This window comes from Notolepis coatsorum, assembly GCF_963971535.1.
Source record: "Notolepis coatsorum genome assembly, chromosome: 4".
Classification (NCBI taxonomy): Eukaryota; Metazoa; Chordata; class Actinopteri; order Aulopiformes; family Paralepididae; genus Notolepis; species Notolepis coatsorum.
Window position 1 is genome coordinate 2788964 of NC_140168.1, and position 25981 is coordinate 2814944.

At 47.2% G+C, this 25981-nt stretch overlaps 1 protein-coding gene across 1 annotated transcript; it reads right to left on the minus strand.

Moving 5' to 3' along the window:
• Positions 1 to 18952: 18952 nt before the first annotated feature.
• Positions 18953 to 20773, minus strand: LOC311227460 (uncharacterized protein). The gene is made up of 2 exons (XM_084313123.1): positions 20733 to 20773; positions 18953 to 20621 (listed from the first exon to the last, which is right to left on the minus strand). Exon 2 carries the CDS (start codon positions 20613 to 20615, stop codon positions 19737 to 19739), a length of 879 nt encoding a protein of 292 aa, XP_084169249.1. The 5' UTR covers positions 20616 to 20621; positions 20733 to 20773; the 3' UTR covers positions 18953 to 19736.
• Positions 20774 to 25981: the final 5208 nt, after the last annotated feature.

The following is a 25981-nucleotide window of genomic DNA, read 5'->3' on the forward strand; positions in this document are numbered from 1 at the left end:
AGTGACTTTCTCAGAAACTGACACTTAGATGGAGACAACTTCAGGTTGTGCTCTCGTAAACGCTGAAATACCATCTCCAGCCTCTGCAAGCTCTCTTCTTCCGACTTGCCAAAGACCAGCAGGTAATCTAAGTAACAAAGAAGACTCAGTGAGTTCTGATCACCAAAGATTGTGAGCATCATTCTCATGAACGTAGCTGGACTGTTACACAGCCCCTGGGGCATACGGTTATATTCATGTAAACCGAGAGGAGAGGAAAACGCAGTGTATTTCTTATCATCCTCATGCAGTGGGACATTGTAATACCCGGATGTCAAATCCATGGAACTGAAAAAGGCATTGCCTCCCAACGCTGCAAGTACATCTGCTTGATGAGGTAATGGATGTGCATCTTTCACGGTACGAGCGTTTAACCACCTGAAATCTGTGCACAATCTCAATTCCCCATTCTTTTTCCAACAAAGAACAAGGGGGGAGGCATACTCACTACTCGACTTCCTAATTATCTCCCTGTCCTCCATCTCGTCCAGAGTCTCTCTCAACTTTTGGTAATGGGCGGGGGAGAGCCTCCGGTAAGGTAACCGGAAGGGCCGATCGTCAGTCAGTCGGATACGGTGACAAAAGCCACCAGCCTCACCACAATCCAACCGGTGTCTAGAAAACACATCCTCATAGTTCTCAATTAAATCAGTCAGTCTCTCTTTCCAGACTGGTGAGACCTGACAGTCATCAACTGACAGGTTCTGGAGCCCTAGACTAGCCAGTCTATCGTTCCCCCTAGCTACATTGTTGCTATCACAACTCCTAGCTGTCAGACTGCCGTGAGAGCTGCCACTACTCACTCTACCGGCATTCTGGTGGACTGAAGTGTCCGTATCATTGTCAAAATCTTCTAATGCAATGCATGGATATACGTCAGCCACTTTTGCATTTCTTCTCAAGGTGATAGCCTTGTTAGTCGGATTTATAATCTTGACAGGAAGCCACCCATCCCCCCAGAGAGGTGTAACTACCCTGCCAACTAGTATGTTACGGTGCACACAACGAGAGGCGCTGGGCTCAACGATAACAGTACTTCCCATAGACAGTTTTGTCTTGGGTGGGAGACGACCCCACACTACATGCTCACTCATGGGTTCACGTGTTACGGCCTGTTTCAACTTGACTGTTCCCACTTTGTCAGGAATTTCCTCCCCCCTCCATCTCTCAAGATTGGCCATGAACCTGATAAACTGACTGTTTTCGTCCTGACATGGTGACTCAGCTTTTCCCAGTATGCGCCAGTAGGCCTCCGTGGATTTGAACTGCCTAATTAAGGGCTTCATCACATTGGTGCCTATAATGAGCTCATCTACCTGACCCTCCACTATTAAGACTGGTACTATGTATTCAAAACCGTAAAGCTTAAGTTTCAGCTCACACGTTCCCACCGGGCTAGTTTGTTTCCCACCACACCCCACAAGAACAAGATTGGTGGTCGATATTAGATCACCCGTCACTACTCCTGCCTCCCTCAGCCGAGGAACCACATCAGCGCGCAGAGAAGTAGCCATGGATCCACTATCTAACATCCCCTGTAACTCAACCTTGTCTCCTGTCAATACGGTGGTGAAAAATAAACTGTCACTTTGGGATGTTCTGGTCACATTCTGCATAATTACTGTCTTGTCTTTGGGTGCTGCTTCACAAACAGACGTATATACAGACTGGATATCATCATTGCAATTGGAGGAAAAACCATAGGGGCCCACATTGTCCTCCTTTGAACGAGGGCCGGCTAGTTTCCCTGGGGAGGACCAGCCTGTCTCTGACCAGGGGGCTGTCTAGGAGTGGTCTGCCCACAATAGATACCAATATGCCCTGGACTCAGACACTTGAAACACAGCCTGTGCGTCCTGCAATGTGTCCTAGTATCGTGCTCCGAACTGCCACAAACCTGACATTCTTGAGAAGGTCTGGGGAGCTGTCTATGGGGGCCATTTTGTACATAAGGACCATTTTGTACAGACTGAGTGTTGTTGCCTAACGCCATTTCTAACACTCTCAGAACCCTATCCATTGTGTTATTCTCAGCTACAGGCGTCAGCTGCTCTAGCTCTGGACTACTGACAGCCACAGGGGACGCGCTTTGTTCGTGATTAACAACCACCCTCTCCTGTGATGACTCAATGGCGACCACTTGTTGTGTCAACCGACCTCGACTCGCTCTATGTTCTCTCAAATATTCATCCAAATGTCCCTGCACCTCACCTGCTGTCCACTCACGAGATGGCTTACTCTTGAACACTAAGGACAACTCCTTATCGGGGCAGTTACGGATGAACATGAGAACTAGATGCTTGCTCAGGCTAGTCTGAGATTCCCCCTTACTAAGAAGACACTGCTCTGTGGCTTCTGCTGCTTTGTTAAGCCTAATCCAATAGTCAAGAGGATTCTCGCTTGTATATGCTTTGACTGCATAAAAGTCAGCTAATGGAAGATCTGAGTGAATAATATCACCAAAATGTTGTCTCAAAATGCTAAAAATAACACCCACCTCACTGACAGTTGAGTTACTACGCAGCCATACTTTGGTAACGTCCCGGGCCCTCCCCATTAGCTTGTTCATAACCTCCTCAACTTGTTCAGTTCCAGTACAGTTATTTTTCTTTCTGAGATACGTCCTCATGAGTTCCTCCCACTCAAAAACAGAACACTTATCCGTGCTGTCCCCTCTAAAATAGGGTGGGGCATTTGCATCTGAACGTAACACAAGGTTCATTTTGGATGCATCAATCACAGTATTCCCACATTGGTCAGGTTGGAACGTCTGTTGGGGATTTTGAGAAGCTAATACAGGTGAAATCCCCGTGATTGTGTTCTGCATTAACGTCATCCTAATAGCTTCCCCTATTTCTGACCCAATGGATCTTATCAAATTGGCCATTTGACTGGGGGATGTTTCAACACTAGTGTTGTTGATTTCACCAGGTGAGGGAACAACCGGAGTGAAAAGTAACGATTGGGCATTTCCCTCTAAGTGACCCTCTACACTCCTCCTTTCAGGACTAGAGGAACCTGAGCCACCTTGACTCCCCGGAGTAGACTGCATAACCGGTGTGTAATCGAGAACCCCTCTCCCTCTCCCCACATTCAAGTCCCTTGTAGGAGTGTTTCCTTCATTCAAAGTCATTTTCAATATCAAATGGTACTTTTACCGTTTTACTCTTCAGTGTGTTTTGGGTAACACACTCGAAATCAGTAAACTTGATTAGAGACTATCTTTTTCAAAGGATTCAGTGCTCTCCAGCCTCCTCAGGAACAGACCTCAGGACCAGGCGACGAATGCAGCGTCCCCGTGACTAGGTCGCGCCAGCAGCCTCCACGCGTCTAGGCCGCCCATGAAGCCTCCACGTCTCTCCAGCTACACCGGTGGTCGGCCTCTGCTGACCAGTTGATCCGGTTGTCTCGGCACCAGTTGTAGCGTGATGAATTCTGCGTTGTGTCTGGTGTGAGGTGGACGTAGACACTCAGACAATGGTACCCATTTGGTGGTTGTTTATTTGGCAATCCTGTTAATCAAAACAGCACGTACACAAGACATGGCGGCGTTATCGACCGTCCTCAAAGTGCAGTCCACCTGGTATTACCAAACAGAATACCGAGTTAGTACACGAACGTACTATGGCTATTTTACACAGGGCGAATTAATGTCATTACACAACAGGGTATTTCAGTACCAAAACCAAAACCTAAATCAGTTTTACAAGTTATACAAAGCAGTTAAATCCAATATTAGATAAACAGAAGCGCATACCTCTTGCTCTCGTCTTCAACAAACCCAAAGAGAGCGAGCACCTCCCACCGGCGTGTCTCTCGTCGACAAACCGGCCAAACCATTGTGTACTTTAGTTGAACGTATTTACAATACAACAATTATTCAATGGAAAGATATCCTATCTTCTCTAAACCCATTATAAAAGACCCAAAGGGGATTTCGTTTGGAGAATTGGTAACTCAATGTGAGGAAATTAATATAAAGTAATAATCAAGACACCCCTCCATAACACTAAAGTGGGCTCGGTCCACTTTGTTCCACTTTGTTCCTTCAAAGTAAGAGTGTTTCCGTTTTGACCTACTTATTTAAGATAAAATTTAAAATAAAAGTTTCTGTCCATGATTCTAGCATAACAACTTCACTCTGCTACATCAACATATTATTTAAATTATTCAAATGGCTCTCAAACATGTTCCGTTGTGATGTCACAGTATGATGTCATAATCAAACATTCTAGAACATTTGCGATGTCACAGTATGATGTCATAATCAAACATTCTAGAACATTTGTGATGTCACACTATGATGTCATAATCAAACATTCTAGAACATTTGTGATGTCACAGTATGATGTCATAATCAAACATTCTAGAACATATGTGATGTCACGGTATGACGTCATAATAGTACATTCTAGAACATTTGTGATGTCACAATGTCATAATCAAACATTCTAGAACATTTGTGATAGAACATTCTAGAACATTTGTTGTCACAGTATGATGTCATAATAGAACATTCTAGAACATTTGTGTACATTATATACAACAATTCTCTCAGTAGCTCTCAGATCTCAGAAGACCAAGTGAAGACAAGATCTCACTTGTTGTTTCCGGCTATTTGTCTGTAAGCTTGAATATATTCTGTAGATACAATTTAAAATCCCCACATGGAAAAGGAAACAATGTCCTGTACAATCCTTAATGATCTGCGTCTGGAGGGAAGGGTCTGTGATGTGGTTATTAAAGTCAACAGCACTGAGTTTAATGCCCACAAGGCCCTCCTGTGTGACTGCAGTGACTATTTCAGGTAAGTTTAGCTTGGTTCAGGTTAGCTTGGTTCAGGTTAGCTTGGTTCAGTTTAGCTTGGTTCAGGTTAGCTTGGTTAGTAAACAGATACCATACTGTACTTTTACTGTAAACAGATAATATACTGTACTTCTACTGTAAACAGATACTATACTGTACGTCTACTGTAAAAAGATACTATACTGTAGGTCTACTGTAAAAAGATACTATACTGTACTTCTACTGTAAAAAGATACTATACTGTACTTCTACTGTGTACGTCTACTGTAAAAAGATACTATACTGTACTTATAATGTAAACAGATACTATACTGTACTTCTACTGTAAACATAATATATACTGCACTTCTACTGTAAACAGATATTATACTGTACTTCTACTGTAAACAGATACTATACTGTACTTCTACTGTAAACAGATACTATACTGTACTTCTACTGTAAAAATATACTATACTTCTACTGTGCTAAGACGCTATACTTCTACAGTGAAAATATATGACTACACAGGACAGAATGTTGCTTACTGTTTACTCATCAGATATCTCTATACTCTGCGTCCCACAGAGCCCTCTTCACTCGCTGGAGCGACTCAGAGAAAGCAGTCCACACTATCCCTGGGGTGTCCCCGGGTATGATGCAGCTCATCATAGAGTACTCCTACACACGCTTTGTGCCGGTGACAGCAGAGAACGTGGAAGAGCTTCTGGTGGCTGCACACCAGCTTCGCGTCACTGGCATAGTAGGAGCGTGCTCTGACTTCCTAGAAGGCCAGCTGTCTCTGGAAAACTGTGTCGGCTTCTGGAGGTTTGCGGACATCTACTGCTGCCCTGACCTGAGGCGCAAGGCCCATCTCTTCATCGTGTGCCACTTTGAGGAGATGTTGCACGTCTCACAGGAGTTTGTGGAGCTGTCCCTGCAGCAACTGGTGGACATCATCGAGAGGGATGACCTGAACGTGAAGAGCGAGGAGACGGTGTTTGAGGCCGTCCTCCGTTGGATCGACCACTCCCGCGAGGAGCGTAAAACACACATCCCTTTGCTGCTGCCCAAGGTAACTAATTGTATTACTGTGCATTACATTAAAACAACACTAGGTTCCCTAGTACTCAAACATTTGGGTCCAAACTGTTCCCTAGCAACAGAAACCGTCTACAACCGATGTCTAAGTTGTACCCGCTGTCTGCTTGTCTCTTCCCAGGTTCGCATGGGCTTGATGAGGCCTGACTACTTGCTGAACAACGTCCAGAACAACCCTGTGGTGAGGGACAGCCCTGACTGCAGGGCCCTCATCCTCAGCGTCCTGAACCCCCCTGGCTCCGACAGGCTCCCAAACCCCCTGATGCGTCCACGCCTGCCCCAGGAGGTCCTATTGGCCATCGGAGGCATTAACGATGTATGTATGAACAATGGCATGGAGGCTTACGATATCCGAGCCGGTGGATGGATGGACGTGAGCGTTGAGGCGGCAATGCCGGAGAGTCCCCGGGCCTACCACGGCACCGCTTATCTCCACGGTCTGGTCTACTGCGTCGGTGGCCATGACGGCGTAGAGCGTCTCAGCAGTGTGAGCAGGTTCAACCCCGTCACTCGCAGCTGGCTGCAGGCGGCTCCCATGCACTCACGCCGCTGTTACGTCAGCGTGGCCGCGTTGGACGGCTGTATCTACGCCATGGGAGGGTACGACGGACACGAGTACCTGAACACCGCCGAGCGCTACGAGCCTGAAACCAACCAGTGGACAGTGATCTCACCCATGCTGGAGCGCAGGAGCTCCGCCGGGGCAGCAGCCCTCCAGGGCAAGGTGGGTGGAACTGAGAGACACAGGGTGCTAGATGAACACAAGGAAAGTTCAGAAATCATAAATGTCTTTATTGCCAAGTAAGCTTGCACATACAAAAGATGTGTCTGGGTCCTTTGGTGCATCAACATTAACAGACAATTAAAGTAGAATGTAATCAAATGGAATATATAAACTAAATTAGAATATTCTTTCTTATTACAGGTTTACATCTGTGGTGGCGAGAACATGCCGAGGTTACAGCGCACAGCTGAGTGCTACAGCCCAGACACCGACCAGTGGACTCTGATCGCCCCCATGAGCAGCAGGCGTTGGGGACTGGGAGTCACTGCATACGGAGGACAACTCTATGCGGTAGGTGCACACAGAGACAAATGCTTTATACTAGATATTTTTATAGTGTATCATCATATATGTATCATTTGACTTTCAATGCTTCTGTGATGCCCTTATTTCCCTAAATGGATTAATACAGTGTCTGCCTGCCTGAGCCACACACTAAAACATTCCTCTCATGTGTCCTGTCCTCAGGTGGGAGGGGATGACGGTGTAAACGTCCTGCGTAGCGCGGAGGCCTACAGCCCCTTGACTGACTCCTGGAGCGCCCTGCCCGACATGCTCACCCCCCGCAGCTTCTTTGGCATCGCGGTGCTGGACGACCTGCTCTTCGTGGTCGGAGGCGTCAATGGCTTGAACATCCTCTCCAAGGTGGAGCGCTACGACCAGAGCAGCGACAGGTGGACTGTAGCCGAGGACAAGAAGACCCAGCGCAGTGGCCTAAGCTGCTGCATAATGCATGGTCTGCCTAACATGAGCCAGTACGCTGCTCCCCGTGGAGGAGGAGGAGGAGGAGAGGAGAGGAGGAAGAGGAAGAGGAGGGAGGAGGAGGAGGAGCAGGAGGAGGAGGAGGAGGATGAGGAGCAGGAGGAGCAGGAGGAGGAGGAGGAGGAAGAGGATTAGGAAGAGGAGAATTAGTAGGAGGAGCAGGAGGAGGAGGAGCAGGAGGAGGAGCAGGAGGAGGAGCAGGAGGAGGAGGAGGAGGAGGAGGAGGAGGAAGAGGATTAGGAAGAGGAGGATTAGGAGGAGGAGGAGGAGCCGGAGGAGGAGGAGCCGGAGGAGGAGGAGCAGGAGGAGGAGGAGGAGCAGGAGGAAGAGGAGGATTAGGAGGAGGAGGAGGATTAGGAGGAGGAGGAGGAGGAAGAGGAGGAGCAGGAGGAGGAAGAGGAGGATTAGGAGCAGGAGGAGGAGGAAGAGGAAAAGGAGCAGGAGGAGGAGCAGGAGGAGGAAGAGGAAGAGGAAGAGGAGGATTAGGAGCAGGAGGAGGAGGAGGAGGAGGAAGAGGAGGATTAGGAGTAGGAGGAAGATTAGGAAGAGGAGGAGGAGGAAGAGGAGGAGGATTAGGAGGAGGAGGAGGAAGAGGAGGATTAGGATGAGGAGGAGGAGGAGGAGGAGGAAGAGGAGGAGGATGATGAGGAGGAGGAGCAGGAGGAGGAGGAGGAGGAAGAGGAGGAGCAGGAGGAGGAAGAGGAGGATTATGAGGAGGAGGAGGAGGAAGAGGAGGAGCAGGAAGAGGAGGAGGAGCAGGGGGAGGAGGAGGAGGAGGATGAGGAGTAGGAGGAAGAGGAAGAGGAGGAGCAGAAGGAGGAAGAGGAGGATTAGGAGCAGGAGGAGGAAGAGGAGTAGGAGGAAGAGGAAGAGGAGGAAGAGGAGGAGGAGGAAGATGAGGAAGAGGAAGAGGAGGAGGAAGACGAGGAGGATTAGGAGTAGGAAGAAGAGGAAGATGAGGAAGAGGAGGAGGAGGAAGATGAGGAAGAGTAGGAGGTAGCTTAGCACAATGAATGGAATGAACTGGGTAGCCTAGGCATTGTCCAACTAACACCTCTCCCGAAGGCTACCCAGTCATGTCCGCTTCCATTCATTGTGCTAAGCTAGGCTAACATGCAGCCAGATAGCTTTCTACTGAACGCACAGAGATGAGACTGGTATCTATCTTCTTGTCTCTCTCTCTGGAGAAGACTGTAAGCTAATGTCCCAAAATGTTGGAGTTTTCCTTTAAACTCCCACCTGTTGCCAGATGATTGTGATTCCAATGACTTCCGCTTAAGAGTCTATTGTTTAAACTCCCACCTGTTGCCAGATGATTGTGCTTCAATGACTTCCAGTTAACCAGCAGGAGCCTCAGCCAGGCACGCGGGAACTATAAAACGGCAGGGGGTGCTGGGGGGTCGCCAGATGAAAAAAAAATAAAAATAAATTGCGGTCAGGCCACTGAACTTAGAAGCAGGCCAGGCCAGTGTTTCTATTTGCACCAGCGCAATAGTTAGATAACCTAGGTGGGGAACAACCAGGAGATCACTGCAACTCACACAAGTTGGAGAACTCTCTCTCTCTCTCTCTTGCTCTCACACACACACAAAGGGAGCCGCATGTGATTGGTGGAGGCGGGATCCTTACGAAAAACTGCTAATCATTGACACATGCTAGCCTGTAATAATCCCCCCCAGAAAAATGTACTTTGCATTTGATATATTGCAAATATATGCCATCACACACACTGGCATTTAAAGGGTTAGAATTATAAAATGAATATGTGGTGTTATGATCAGGGCTGAAGTTGAATAAAATATTGTATTTATCAATTACAAAAAACTGAAAATCCATAAAAATCTGTGTTGTTGCTAATCATACATATGCTAGCCTGTTTTTTAACAATAAGTTGTGATGCCATCACAAACACTGGCATTTAAAGGGTACAAATAAAAAAAAATGCCTGCACCAGAATGCAGGAAATTAAGTCTTTGTAACAAAAAAAATCCTGGTGGGGGACCCCCAGACCCCCTGCTTAAAAAGTGGCCTGACTGGGGCTATATTTCCTGGCCTGAATGATTTCCCCAGTCCGGCCCTGGTTAAAAGCCTCCAATGCTTATTAGTGTGTGTGCGTTTGAACGTTTGCATGTTTCAACCATACATTTCCATTTAAAATAATTTTTTTTTACCTCCTATAATAGTGGGGGTCGCGGCTCTCTGACACCGTTTTTTTTGGGTCGCGGCCTGAAAAGTTTGGGAACCCCTGGTCTAGCCTGTACCCCCCAGACATGTTGCTGGCCCCGTCAAAACAGTATCCTATCAGCCTCTCCATGGGCAGGTCGAGGCGTAAAAGTATTTTATACACAAAAACAGCGTCTCGGCTGTTGTGTCTGGGCCGGGCATTGTAAAAACCCCAAAAGAAGTTCTGAGCTTCCAAGTTGTCATCGGCGAACTGTATATTACACGAGAATTGTTCTTTTCCAGTGAGTGACATCAGTGGTTCCGTCAGCGCTCAAGCCAAAGATTGGGCTTTTGGATGCTTTGCCTCTAATTTGTCGCTGAATATCATGGGCAAGCAGCTGTAAGATTTCGTTTTGGATGTTGTTGGACATCCAGTTGTCTCTCTTTTGGAGCCAATTCTTCAACTCGGGATCAGACTCGGTGCGCACTCTTTCCATCATGAGCTGCCATAACACCCCATCCCTATTTGCATCACCCCTCAGTGGAAGCCCCTGGCGCCAGAGGGGGGGTATAGGGGAACAGACTCAGTTAACTCTTCAATACCTGATGCTGAGGCTGAACCTGTCATCTCTGTCTCTCTCTGACGTTTATCAGATTTAGTGGGACTGTCACTGGGACCGGCGGGACGTTTAGAAAATGAATCTGATATTTTTCTTTTCTGCGAGTGAGACATTCTGTGCTAGCAAAGTCTGACTACTAGCTCAAATCGACTGACTGCGCAAGCACTGTATCACAGTAGCTCAGTGGTTCGTGGCGCGTGGGAAGGGCGGGAGATGGGAGGTGAATACAATTAGTTGTTTCACCTGTCATTCAATCAGTCTGTGACAGTCTGTCATCACTCGAAAATCTACTCGGTTTTACACGTATGATTGTGTACATACAGTAGTGTAATGAATGAATGAAAACTTTATTTAACAGATTGGAGAATGGCTACAATACAGTACGGCTCAATACACACAATATTAAAATGGTGACGTGCTTTGAGCAGGATAAACTTATAATATACAGTGTTACAGTTATACAGTTACAGTATATACAAATATATAAATACTGTCATAAAAAAAATAAAAAAATACAATTTTTTTTTTCTTTTTTTTTGCAATAATTGAGAGGGGGTGCTGCAGCCCCCCCCCCCCCCCCCCCCCGCACCCCCCCTTCCTGCGTCCCTGGATAAGAGTCATGGAGAGGTTATTAGATGTCTCAGAGCTGCATGCACTTTTCATTCACCAGGAAACAATATACATGTCTAAATAAACACTAAACCCAGTTTGCTTGTAGCAATACACACAAAATACCACAAACGATGTGTTCAGTGGGCTATTGTTTTGCTTTGTCGTCCATATGTATGCACTCTGTCTGATACAGGTGGAAAGAATACAGCTAAATATCCAGACTATGAGCATGAGCAGGTTTTCTCAGAATTATTATTCATACAATATTAAGGAGCCATTGTAAACAAAGCACCTGCATATATTGTAGTTTAACAGCTTACATGTTATAATCCCATAAACACAAACATACAAAAAACGCAAGCTATGGCACACGTTTTTCTTTAATGAAATTGTTACAGGTTTGCGTAGTGCACATCATCATCATCATCATCATCATCATCATCATCATCATCATCATCATCATCATCATCATCATGTGAGGATCTGACCCAGAACATTAATGTACTCACCACTCTGATAATCTAGAGCCCAGATACCATGTTGTAGTGATGCCTGTAGCCCCTCTCTGTTGGTGTCAGATGACTCTTTAACTACACTACACCTATAGACCAGTCAGGACGGTCCCAGCTGTGTTCTCCTGAGCTGAGGCTCTCAGAACCCAGAACAATGGGATACATCATGTTCTTCTCTGGGTTGTCAGGGAGCTGCTGCTCTGTGCGTCTCACACTGGTCAGATCATCAGATATAAAAAAGAAAATTATAAAATTATTATTATTATTATTATTTTTTTTAATTAAAAACGAAGGTTCGAACGTCCGTTCGAAGAACCCTGACGAAGATCGAATCCCAAAAACAGGCTTCGGGGAAACAGCCTTACCATGATATTATTTACTCTACATGCTCCTCCCCCTTGGCTCCGTCATCAGCCGGCATGGAATATCATTCCACTGCTACGCTGATGACACCCAACTCTACCTAAAAATAAACCCCACCCCATCCACAGTTCTGCCATCTTCCACGCTGACCACATGCCTGGAGGAGACCAACTTCTTACAGTTAAACAGTTCTAAAACTGAAGCCATTATTATTGGCACCCCACACCAGGTTCGCTCATCCACCATCACCACCATCACCTTTTCCGGCCAAAACATCACCCTGTCACCAGTAGCGGCCGCTGGGTACTTCGCCACTAGGGGCGCTATACCAAATATTTTGTACAGTACAGTACAGTACCACGCAACACTCATGGCAAGACGTGAGCGATTCGACACGCTCACTGCAATGAATCGGCTCTTATGAACGAGTCGCTCAGCTGTTACTACAACAACACACAACCAGTCAAATAAAGTATAGTCTAGACTCTAATTCACAACTTGAAACACAATATATAAATAGAAAAGTTAGAAACAAAACTCGCCCGTCTACAAACACAGGCAGATCTCTCCCTCTCTCCTTCTCTCTCTCACACACAGCGCGACGTGGAATCGATTCGTTACACAATCAGACCTATTATATACCAAGAATAACTTCAGTATGAGTACAGGGCTGTACACATATTTTGCATATTGTTAAACGAGCCAAGGCTAGCTATTAAACTATCGATATGAATCGAAAATCTGGGACCCTGATGTAAACAAGACAAACGTTAGTACTAGTACTAACGTTAGCTGCCAGAACGATAGCCAGTTAGCCCGCACCAGCCTAGTACTAGTACTAACGTTAGCTCCCAGAACGATAGCCAGTTAGCCCACACCAGCCTAGTACTAGTACTAACGTTAGAGAGAGAGAGAGAGAGAGAGAGAGAGACTCACTGTTTAGTTGAAACGTCAGGGCAGGAGAGCTTGATATCCGCCATATAGCTTGTTAGCCAAGTGTTAGCTCAGCTGAGCTCGTCGACGTTAGCACAACACTCAACAAGTACATTCCTTTGTCCATTTCCGCTCGAACAGACTGCAAACTACCTGGCGTTCTATTGCCATGCTCTAAGACAAACTCTAACCTTAACCAACTTTGAAAGAGTGCCTAAGCTTAACAGTCTAAAGAAAGAACTTGCAGTCACGGCACGGCACGCTCTAAGACAAACAACAGTCCTAGTACCAGGAACCAAGCGAGAAGCTAGAATTGGAACATTAGAAATTGGATTCGGCCAATCAGAGATCGTCTCTGTGAAATTCTGCCATGGAAAAAAATACTGGCGTCGGCCAATCAGAGAGCGTCTCCGCGAAATGCGGCTATGGAAATTCTCACGGAAGTTCACGCTGCTTTCTAGACCGCTTCAAATCGCGCTCGGATTCCAACATAATAGTCATATTTCAACGCACAACGCCGTATGCACTGATTGGCTGTGACGGAGACAGCGATCAAACTGTGACGCGCACTCAGAGCGCTATCGCGTATAGCCCGGGCCGAGAAATACAAAAAAAAAAAAAAAAAACGTGATGTCACTTCCTGCTCTGGAAAACGATGTTTTTTTTATTTAGATAATAACGTTATATTGTGCATTGGAAATACAAACATACTTAAAATGAGTAAATATTATTAATTTTAAACATGTTTATATTATTTATAGGGCTATAAAACACAAAAACGAAAAAGTTTTATTGTCTTCTTCTCTGATTTAACAGCAGCTGGCCAGCAGGTGGGTCGGCGCCCTAGCGCCCCTAGTGGTAGAGCCGCCACTGCCTGTCACCAACAATCACCAACCTAGGGGTAAAAATGGACCCTCACCTGACCTTTGAGGCGCACATAAATCAACTATACAAAAACTCTTTCTACCACCTTAGGAACATCGCCAAACTTCGCCCCTCACTCACTCTGTCAGATGCCGAAAAGCTCATCCACGCCTTTGTTTCCTCCAGGCTGGATTACTGCAACGCACTCCTCATCGGGATCCCTAGCAAGAACATCCAAAGGCTACAATGTATCCAAAACAGCGCTGCTAGGATCCTGATGAGAGTGCGGAAATACCACCACATCACTCCCATCCTCAAGTCCCTTCACTGGCTCCCTGTCTCACTCAGGTTTTAGTTCAAAGTCTCCCTGCTCACCCACAAATGCCTCTACGGAAACGCCCCCCTATACCTCAAAGAACTCATCACCCCTCACTCCTCCTCTCGACATCTCCGCTCTGGCCAGGCAAACCTCCTCCAGCGCCCAAGGACCAATCTCTGCACTATGGGAGATCAGGCTTTTTGCTCTTCCGCTCCCAGTCTGTGGAATGCTCTCCCTGACTACCTGAGAGCACTGTGGATGCTTTTAAGAAAGGCCTCAAAACTCACCTTTTTAGTAGAGCCTTCTGTTGACTTTTTATCATTTTTTAGCTCCACACATTTTATGTTCTTTTACCAATTTCTTTGATCAGTTTTATTTATTCTATGTTATATGTTTTAGTCTTGCCTATTTTTATATTGTTTCTTTCCTTTATTCTCGCTAGTTTTAAGTTATTTTAACTGTAGCGCTTTGAGATTTGCCCCGCAACTGTAAAGCGCATTACAAATAGAATCTATTATTATTATTATTATTATTATTATTATTATTATTATTATTATTATTATTATTATTATTATTATTATTATTATTATTATTATTATTATTATTATTATTATTATTATTATTATTATTATTATTATTATTATTATTATTATTATTATTATTATTATTATTATTATTATTATTATTATTATTATTATTATTATTATTATTATTATTATTATTTATATTTATATTATTCAAATGGAACTGTTACTCAAACATGTTCCGTTGTGATGTCACAGTATGATAAAATTGTTGAATATATAGAACACAAATGGCTCTGGCTCTCACGAAGAGCAGGTCTCGTGGTGAAAATGGACACATGAAATAAACCACGCCAGTTAAGGCTAAAGAGGACCTCGTTGTCATGACCAGTTATTTTGCTCCCCAGGTGACTCTGTCAACAAATTGAGTCAGTTGATTTTTACGAAACAATGGTCTTGGCAAGTTGACTCAATGGGCTTGTTCAAGATGGGATAGGCGGACGCAGATCTGCGCAGGTTTGACTACTGCCTCGCCAAGCGCGTTGCATGACGGTTAGAATGTTGTCCGATTTGCTCTGAAAATCTGGCGAGGCGAGGCGCGGAACTCCCGCGGGAGCGAGCCACAAGCAGCCTTTAGAGCGAGGCGCCACAGTACCTCTCAGCCGGCTGCTCCCGGCTGGGTAGCGACTTGCTACGGTCGCGGAAAGCGCCTATTGGCTCAGAAAAGCCAAAGAAAAAGCCACGTGACAGCCAGGGAGTCATGAGACGTTTGATTGATTGATTGATTGAAAGCTTCATTAACCGATTGCAGAATGGGTACACTACAGTACAGTTCCGGTCTAAACATAACACATTCCATGTCCACAGTAATAAATAAATGAACCAGAGACATAGTATTATACATATTATCATCTTACATCTACCTCTGTATGCATTACATTCTGTATTAGCACTCCGAGATTGTTTCACAATGAAAAGTGCTTTATAAATAGAATTATTAATTATTTCCTCCCCATTATTACATGAACTGACACTCATTCCTGTCCACTGTATTGACCTTTATTGTGCCTTGCTGCAAGCTAAGTTTCCCATTGTGCCACAATAAATATCTGAATTTAACTGAACTGATCATTAAAGTGGGATTAGTGGTGCATGGATATAGACAGGCCACATGTACATTGGCCATTCGGAATAGTTACCTCAACATGTGTGCCGGCTCCTTAGAACCACTCAATCCCAATCATTTAATACACATGTGCCACTCAGGAACATCCAATCAAGCAGGTGTGGTACCTCATTAGGGCTTACCTATATAAAGCTACCAAATGAGATAACTTTCCTCTTGGACAAAAATGAAAAAGACTGTGATACTCAAGGACTCCCTCGGATCGCTTAACCTCATGGTTACCCCAGCCATGGCAGAGAAACTAGTGAATGGTGAGTACTTCTTCCCCTAAATTACATGCTATACCATGTTATTTGATACTCTATCTTGTGTAGCACAGTCTCTGGAGCGTAACAGTAAGAAGCATTTTGTATGAAAGTATTCTGTACTTCTGTATGACAACTATTAAAGAAACTTGAAACTTGAGTAAACAGAGGGGGCGACAGTGGCTCAGGAGGTAGAGCAGTCGTCTGGCAATCCGGAGGTTCCCGGTTCGATTCGAGCCGTCGGTGTGTGAACGTCTGAGGGAATGGGTCAAATGTGAGTAACAAATTGTAAAGCACTTTGGATAAAAGCGCTATATAAAAAAGCAGCCATTTACCATTTACCATTTACAAGTAAAGTGTAAATCAAATGTCATGTAACAATTATTACTGTAGGAAGGGACTTTGTTATTTGACACATCTGCTTTTTCAGATCAAAGATATGCAGCTCAGACGATGGCTGAAGTCAGAGGTATGGGAAATCATTCAAAAGCAAATAAATGACTCATTCAAATGTTTATATCAATAACTTTTATTGTGTTTCTCCATTCATGTAATCAGCTTCATTGGCAGCTGCAACCCCACGAGCGCTCACTCCACACCCCCCAGTAGCCAGGCCACCTTCAGTGCTCACTCCACACCCCCCAGTAGCCAGGCCACCTTCAGTGCTCACTCCACACCCCCCAGTAGCCAGGCCACCTTCAGTGCTCACTCCACACCCCCCAGTAGCCAGGCCACCTTCAGTGCTCACTCCACACCCCCCCAGTAGCCAGGCCACCTTCAGTGCTCACTCCACACCCCCCAGTAGCCAGGCCACCTTCAGTGCTCACTCCACACCCCCCAGTAGCCAGGCCACCTTCAGTGCTCACTCCACACCCCCCAGTAGCCAGGCCACCTTCAGTGCTCACTCCACACCCCCCAGTAGCCAGGCCACCTTCAGTGCTCACTCCACACCCCCCAGTAGCCAGGCCACCTTCAGTGCTCACTCCACGCCCCCCAGTAGCCAGGCCACCTTCAGTGCTCACTCCACGCCCCCCAGTAGCCAGGCCACCTTCAGTGCTCACTCCACGCCCCCCAGTAGCCAAGCCACCTTCAGTGCTCACTCCACACCCCCCAGTAGCCAGGCCACCTTCAGTGCTCACTCCACGCCCCCCAGTAGCCAGGCCACCCTCAGCCCCCACCCAGTACCCTCCAGTAGCCAGGCCACCCTCAGCCCCCACCCAGTACCCTCCAGTAGCCAGGCCACCCTCAGCCCCCACCCAGTACCCTCCAGTAGCCAGGCCACCCTCAGCCCCCACCCAGTACCCTCCAGTAGCCAGGCCACCCTCAGCCCCCACCCAGTGGCCAGGCCACCCTCAGCCCCCACCCAGTGGCCAGGCCACCCTCAGCCCCCACCCAGTACCCTCCAGTAGCCAGGCCACCCTCAGCCCCCACCCAGTACCCTCCAGTGGCCAGGCCACCCTCAGCCCCCACCCAGTGGCCAGGCCACCCTCAGCCCCCACCCAGTGGCCAGGCCACCCTCAGCCCCCACCCAGTACCCTCCAGTGGCCAGGCCACCCTCAGCCCCCACCCAGTGGCCAGGCCACCCTCAGCCCCCACCCAGTGCCCTCCAGTGGCCAGGCCACCCTCAGCCCCCACCCAGTACCCTCCAGTAGCCAGGCCACCCTCAGCCCCCACCCAGTGGCCAGGCCACCCTCAGCCCCCACCCAGTGGCCAGGCCACCCTCAGCCCCCACCCAGTGCCCTCCAGTGGCCATTCCACACCTCACACCTGCATCTCCACGACAGTCAGGTCTGTACAAACCAGGTACATTAACCAAAATTACAACCTAAATAGAGCAAAGGAAATCTGTTTGTCAACACTTGTGTCTTTACAGACTTCTTCACACGCAACACTATCATGCTGCTCCTGGAGCTGACTAGGACCCACCAACACCTCTACTACCGCAACAAGATAGCGTTCTACAAGAAGCTGGAGGAGGACTTCAAGGGCCGTGGCTACAACATGACCATAGAGAAGCTGAGGAAGAAACTGGGCAACATGCTCATCACCTACAAGAGGGCTAAGGACCGGAGTCACTCTACAGGAGGGGGGAGCATAACCTGGGAATACTATACAGTATGTGCAGTTTGTTAATGCATTTCCAGTTGTAGCTTCTTTTCCAGTTGGAGCTTTTTCTTAACAACTGTGCTCTTCCACAGATAATGGATGACTTATTTGGGTCCTGTGGGGTCGGGAAGGCACCACCAGGCACCATCGTGTCAAGCCCTCTATTCCCCATGAGGAGGGGTTCGAGTGCCAGTGCCACATCCTCTGAGCAACTACCCAGCTTCCCTGAGGAGCAGCCTGGTCCTGGTGCTCCAGAGGTCCCCGAGGAGCAGCCCGGTCCTGGTGCTCCAGAGGTCCCCGAGGAGCAGCCCGGTCCTGGTGCTCCAGAGGTCCCCGAGGAGCAGCCTGGTCCCTCCACGGCCCTGCCCAGAACCACGGCCCTGCCCAGATCGGCAAGTCGGAGGGAAGTCCTGCGCATCAATCGTCCGCGTTTCGCTGAGACGTACGATTCTCATGCGGAGAGGCGGACGGCGGCGTTGGAGTCCATGGCGATGCCCGATCAGGACCGACGGAGAAGGACAAAGGAGAGAAGGAGGAGAGCATTTGAGACACAACACTTACTTCTCGCCCAAACCAATAACACAATTTTAACTAGTCTCAACCACGGTGTCACCCAACTCACTAATACACTCCAGGAAATGGTCAGCCAGCAGAGGACACTTATAGCACTCTTGTTGTCACGGGCACCACAGTCACCAGGTAACTAACATTTCATCCATGCATGCCACTTTTGAGTTTCTTTTTTCAATCACAGTCACCAGATAACTAACATTTCATGCATGCATGCCACTTTTGAGTTTCATTTTCTTTTTTTGCAATGTTTTGGTTGTCACAGTTCCTGCCTGGATGTGCTCTCTCTCTCTCTCTCTCTCTCTCTCTTGTCCTTCCCCTGCAGGGCCACTGGAGGGTACTGGGTGAGCACTGAAGGTGGCCTGGCTACTAGAGGGCATGGAGTGTTGGCTGAAGGTGGAATGGCCACCGGGGGGCATGGAGTGTTGGCTGAAGGTGGAATGGCCACCGGGGGGCATGGAGTGTTGGCTGAAGGTGGAATGGCCACCGGGGGGCATGGAGTGTTGGCTGAAGGTGGAATGGCCACTGGGGGGCATGGAGTGTTGGCTGAAGGTGGAATGGCCACTGGGGGGCATGGAGTGAGCGCTCGTGGGGTTGTAGCTGCAAATTACATCAATGGAGGAACACAATAAAGGTGTTATTAACACAAACATTTGAATGAGTCATTTATTTGCTTTTAAATGATTTCCCATACCTCTGGCTTGCTATCTGAAAAAGCAGATTGTATCAAATGTCTGCATATTGGGTTCAGTACAAACCGTTATAGTTGTAGTGTCTGTGTCAAAGCATTTCTTTTATTCCCTGCTAGCCAGGGAATTCTAAACAGAATGTATTCAAGGTTTCTAGCACTAACAATGTTGTCTCACAACAAATGGGGCAGTGGTTGGTTGGCCATATTCATCCCCTTGACGTGACTCAGTACCTCTGGGGACCACTGATGCTCCGAGATCCCCTGCTGGTTTAGCCTGGCTTTTAAATCTCCCAGTTTCCATGAGCTGCCACACGGAGGCACAGCAGGAGTCTTGATGATGAAATACACTGTACAGAGTCAATGCATGTAATCCATGCCTGTTGACAAATACTCAATATGTGCATCACATCACCCTGTGGGATATGGCCCACCAGCTCACAAAAAAGGGGAGGGTGGGGGGCTAAAAAGAAAAGGGGAGGGTGGGGGGCTAAAAAGAAAGGGGGAGGGTGGGGGGGCTAAATGAACAATCAAGTGTGTGTCATTGGCAGAGGTGATGTTTACAAACTGAGACAGATTAGATCCCTACGATGATTTGCACCTCTGTCCTGGTCTACTGCTGGTGGCTCGTGATCGGCTTCTACCTCAACATCCTCTTCAACTTGGTCAGTGGGCTCTATGCATATATTGTGCAGGATGCAACAGGCAAAGACTGCTGCGCTGATGTGTCCTGTATCCCTCATATGCAAGCATCTAAGCCTCCTGAACTTGTTCTTGAGGATGCCGAAGGAATGCTCGATCACCACACGAGCAGTATTCAACCTCTTGTTATACCGCCTCTGCCTAGCAGTCAAATGCCCGTTGTCCCTGTAGGGCTTCATGAGCTGGGGCATTAGTGGGTACGCAGAGTCCCCAATGATGTGCATCCCCTCCGGCACCAGGGACTGGGGATCTGCTTCTAGCAGCCGGCCAACCTCCGACACCCGAAATGCTCTCGCATCGTGCCAGCTACCAGGGTCGCCCACACTAACGTGACAGAACCGCCGATGGCTGTCACAGTACCCAGTGAGTATGACTGAATAGAACCCTTTCCTATTCAGGTACACCACTGGGTTCTCGCAGTGTGGCCTCACCATGGGGATGTGGCAGCCATCCACGGCACAGACCGTGTTGGGGAATCCTGCTGCCCTGAATCCTAGCTCCGAGGAATGTAGCGCTTCCCCTGTGGGCCAGGAAATGTGATGGGACATGTGTGCATTCACTAGTGCACAGAAGTCGTGCAGGTGTTTGCACACTGTGGATTTTGTGGTGTTGAACCGATCTGCAACACCCCTATAGGACTCTTGATTCGACAGAGTCCACAGACATGCCAGCACACTGCGATTCAGTGGCAACTTTGTGTGAAGTGTGTTGTTGTACACAGGGCCAATGGCAGTCATCAGCTCCTGAATGGTTGAGGAAAGAGCAAAGGGGAGTGATTTCCATTCAATGGTGTAGCAGCATGGGCTTTAATACTGTAATAGCCAACATAGAATGTCTGCTGATTGTATACATACCTCCACGTGCCCACGGGAGAGTCTGAAGTGACTTCTGAAGTCTGAAGGGGTATAGCGTGGGACCACCTCTTCGACGAAATAGTTGATCTTGGGAACCGATCTGGAACAGGAGGCAACTTCAGCATAATGTTTACTTTAACTACTACTATCTCAGTGTAGGCTAATACAAATGGCAACAATGTACTGGACGTGCATTGGCGACATTTGAAGTAGCCTTGCTTGGACCTTGTTGGAAATGTATTTACAAATATATGGCATGCACCATTTGATTGATCTGTGAAGTGCATTTAGGAAATGTGTCGTGATTGTACTTGTCGATAGGGCAAACAATATTAGGAGGGGGGCAAATGTGTAGGAGTTAATATGTATTACACTTGTATTACATCAAGTGGAGCAAGATTGGCCCCATTTCTTAAGAGGGGTGTGGTATTACATGATGTAGAATCTACCTATTACTGGAAATGCTTTGTACAACCACCACACTGGTATGTCATAAATGTATAGATGTAGCAGTACTGTATATCTGTATGTCGTGTGTGTCATATGAATTGAAAATGGGGGACCCTGATGGAAACAAGACGAAAGTCTTTCTCTGGTCTGCATCCCCTTAACAATTGTATGTATTGAGCTGTACTGTACTGTACCCATTCTGCAATCTGTTAATAAACTTTTCAATCAATCAATCACTAGATTAAACGCTTTTATTCAATTGCAAAATCACTGAAATAACACTTGTACTGCTACAGCAGATGAATGAATGAATGAAAACCTTATAGATTGCAGAATGGGTACAATACAGTACGGCTCAATACACAATTGTTAAGGGGATGCAGACCAGAGAAAGACTTTCGCCTTGTTTACATCGGGGTCCTGCATTTTCCATTCATAATGATGGATTACCTCCACGGACGACGTCCATCATGTACATCATCATACCCATCGTGTCCATGGTCATCCAAGAGTTGTCGGACTAGTGATGGGTCGGTCATGAGCGACTCGTTCATAAGAGCCGAGTCATTGCCGTGAGCGTGAGTCGAATCGCTCACGTCTGGCAATGAGTCGGTTCACGCCCCCCCCCCCCCCGCACACAGACACACACAATGAACTCAACGGATATCGTCGATCGGGGGCTCAACTAGAGTCTGACACGTTTCTATGAGAAACTGAATGAATACTTACTACCTATTTTTCATAGTTTGAATGCGGCAGCTGGCTCCGGAAGTGTCAATGATCCGTGAACCGTGAGTCGAATCAGTGAATCGGTTCATTGTCGTGAGCGTGTATCGAATCGCTCACTCACTGAAATGATCCGTTTGGCACATCACTATGTCGGACTTCAATGGCATCGAACTCGTCAGCAACAAAAAACATGCGTGCGACGTGTTGTTGTGTCATTACGACTAGGCGAGCAGAACGGTCTCGACTCTCGTGCAGGAAGTGTCCGCCCTCTTAACTCCTCCCCCGGCTTCACTCGGCTACTCTCGTCTACTAGTCGAGGCAAACCGAAATCCATCTCGAACAAGCCTGTCATCTCTGTGTGTAGACGTTAGACAGCATTGCTTCAGAGTCCGCCTATTTTGAGACCCGAAATAAGTGCCTGTTTTCCCCCCCCACAACGGGTCAAATGCATCTAACATGCTTTCCATCCTCGCCATTCCTTTATGCCCATGTCGCGTTAAATACCGAAATTAACGTTGCGTTAGCGTAAGCTAACTAAGCTAAGCTGATAGAGCCATAGAGGGAACAGCAGAGGTCCATTAGGGACTGGGAAGGACTGTATTCTCGAGACAGCGCCACTACCAGGATCTGGTCGGTACTGCACCTTCGGACTCCCAATATGCCTTTTCCAGCCAAAATACAGCTCTGTGACAGTGAATAGGATATTAATATCGAGAAAAAATTATTTGGAACAGGAGGTCTTTTTATATTAAAAACAATAGATTGTTTCTCATTTAAATGTCTGGAAGAGCTAAAAAAAAATTTGATTTAAATGTTACTGATTGTGTTAAATGGGCATATAATATCGTCTCATATCGATCGCAGGCACCTAAATCGTATCGTATCGTCGCAGACTTTGTGATATATCGGAAAATATCGTATCGTTGTCCAAAGAATCGATATTGTATCGTGATGAAACTGGTGATTCCCACCCCTAGTAAGGGATATGTATAGATATAGTATTAAATGCAGTCCATTTATCACACTCAGAATAGTTGAAACGTTTGCACGTCAGCAAATTGGGAGAGAAATGCAGGTGTTTGAAACGTTGGCCATCGACCTGCGTTCCCACGCCTTAAACTATTTCTACGAGCGCGGGGCATTGCTCTGTTCTCTCTCTCTCTCTCTCTCTCTCTCTCTCTCTCTCTCTCTCTGCCTATACTTCCTCCCTCGAGAGAATACGGTTAGAAATATGTGGCAGCACTGCACACGCTGCCAAACCTAATCCCCCCCCTCCTGGTTTTCGTTTGCTCCCCCTGAAGGAGACATGAAGGAGAGGCTCCAGTTCGTGAAGCGGGCTCCCAGCGACCGGGTGGCCAAGAAACGTCCGCATGACTGCTTTGACGGGTCGCGTGAGGGGCCGAAGAGAAGCAAGAGGAGGAGTACCTTCCTCTTGGTTGACTACCTATTTTTTGCGGGAGATTACCTGTCCCTGATGCACGTAGGCCTCCATTGAGGGAAAAAATGGGCAGACAACGTCCGTCTCCCTCACAGGACGACGTTGCCAGAGATGGCCTATCAAGTCATCAGGGACAGGTGCAGGCAGTGGCTGCGGCAACGCCACGCCATTAGCGGCTGCCGCCATGAGCTCCGGGAACAAGGCACGTAATTCCCCATGCGTACCTCCCTCCGCGCAGCCCGCGTCCCTCACGTACGGGAGGCGGCCGCTCTGTGTGGCGCCACCATCCGACGAGGTTGATAGCAGGGCATCCCGTCTCTCCGAGTCGGAGGTTTTAACCCAACACCGGATGACGAGGGACCCCAAGGAGACATATCACACCCTGAGGGGGAGAGTGATACGTCTCCACCGGGGTGTCAAACAAGAGCGCTCCCGCTCCCTCCATTTAAGAGGAAGTTAAAGTGCCATCTGCTGATGAGCATGCACTGAGCCATTATGGCAAAGAGGTGAAAACCAGTTGACTGTTGGTTGTGTTTAAGTTGATGGCGGTGAGTGCTGCTCAGGAGGCACTATTTGTTTGATTTTAGTTATTTTATTTGAATGCTTTTTGCTGGTGGATATCTTGTACAATATCATTCTAACTGATGTTGATAGTGATGTACTGTAATTGATGATGTGACTGATGTTGGTATTGATGTAATGTATTGATGTTGATGTTGATGATGATGTAATGTAATGTAATGTATTGAATATTGTTGTACATTTGTGCGTGCCGGACCCCAGGAAGAATAGCTTTTGCCCAGTGCAAAAGCTAATGGGGATCCTAAATAAACATAAACATAAAATCCTCCGTTTCCATCTTTCCATCCAGAGGCAGACTCTCCACCGGACGCCGCTTGGGTGCGTCTGATTGCCACGACCGTGGAGTCAGAGCAGCCCCACGACGCACGGCGGAGGCGGCAATAGGGAATTGCTGGTGAAGGGTGATGTTGCCAACGCTCGAACCCTCCGATGAAGACATTATAGCTTAGCCTTTTCTCTAAACTTGTGTGTGAGAGAGAAAAATAAAGAAATAATGTCTTAACAGCTCCAATCTTCAAACACTTTACACTAAACTGGTGAAAGTAAGGAAGGAGCTGATAGTATGGCCACACCCCTGCTTATGTAGAGGAGCGGATGGGGGTGTGGCCAGGCGAATAGGTGCATGTGGAGATTTTATTCAGTATTATACTGGCGTAAGGGATGTGTTTCAGAAGGACGCAGAGCGGTAGCAGTTAGTTATACGATCTATAACTGGATTACGTGATCCTGGATAGCAAAACATAGGATTTCCAAATCCGGATCAGTTTTATCCAGATTAAACCTTTTGAACAACTGGCCCCTGCTGACTGACCTGGTAGTCCGATGACCTCGGTCGCGGCGGTCTACCCGGGTTGCTTGGTAGGTTTCAATGCAACTCCTGGTTCCGCCCGGCCTCAGGTAAACACATGTTTCACGAATCCTCCCCCAAACTCTGTATTCTACCTAATTTCCCCCTTTTTATGTATAGTTTGATCGTTTTTGATCTTTAAAAAAAATTATATCTTGCATAGGTGTTGTGAAGGGCCAGATTAAACCGAATATATATATTTATTTATATATATATATTTAATTGTATTTGTATATTCTCTAATATTCCCTGATATCCCTTGTATATTCCTTGTACAATATGCATTGAATATCCATTCTAGCCTACTGAACATCCCATAATAGTCTCCATTCTACTATTGGTCGAGACCTTGGTGCCAGGCTGCCATACCCCTCAGACCCAGTTCAAACGTACCGCTCGACATGTACGAACAAGTCCTAGTTCCGCGTAGGAATTTGGCTACCGCACCACTAATGGGACTATTTGTTCATAGTGCGTATATATACTGCGCTACTAAAGTAGGACTTTCTTTTCAGTCCAGTTTCTTACCCTCCAATAGAGTCACAGACGTAAAGCCTCCCCGCGACGCCACGTGTGGGAGTAAGGCCAAGTTCGCCTACCATCGGTATTGAGACATCGTGTATATTAATATTTGAATAGTCATATTTGGCACTATATCGTCGAGTTGGACGTAGTCTATTAAGCTAATAATAGTCTGTTAATATATAGTGCTTCGTGCGGTGAGAATACTACCGTAGTCAGTACCCCATCGTTTCGGGCAGAGAACTGGCTGCTTACCCAGGGTGGTTGACCCTATGTGAAGCTGCACCCGAGGAGCCCCAGAGCCGACGAGCGAGTGGACCTGTATACCGGATTATTCTACCGACGACAGCCCGCCTTCCCAGGCACGGATTATGCTTTGGATACTTTGATTATTACATGGATAAAGACCCCCGACACTGCCGTGTGTTGGAACCCCCCCCCTGGAGAGGACGCAAGGTGAGGAGACGCTCTGCAAGACGAGGTCGCTTCACGTCTCTCCCCCGTGGACCGGAGAGAGCCGGCCCACAAAGAGTCCACCTGCTTTCATCTGTGGTCCAAGGATCGCCGGCGCATTGAACGGCACTACAGTGGGTTCACCTGGGATACCCTTGGCCGGACGAGGCAGCCGGATTCTACCCCCCCCCCTCCTACTCCTGTCGGCTTACAAGCGACCGGATTAAC

Bases quoted from the DNA above. Each gene is read 5' to 3' on its own strand.
- LOC311227460 (XM_084313123.1), bottom strand. From the start codon at position 20,615: ATGACTGCCATTGGCCCTGTGTACAACAACACACTTCACACAAAGTTG.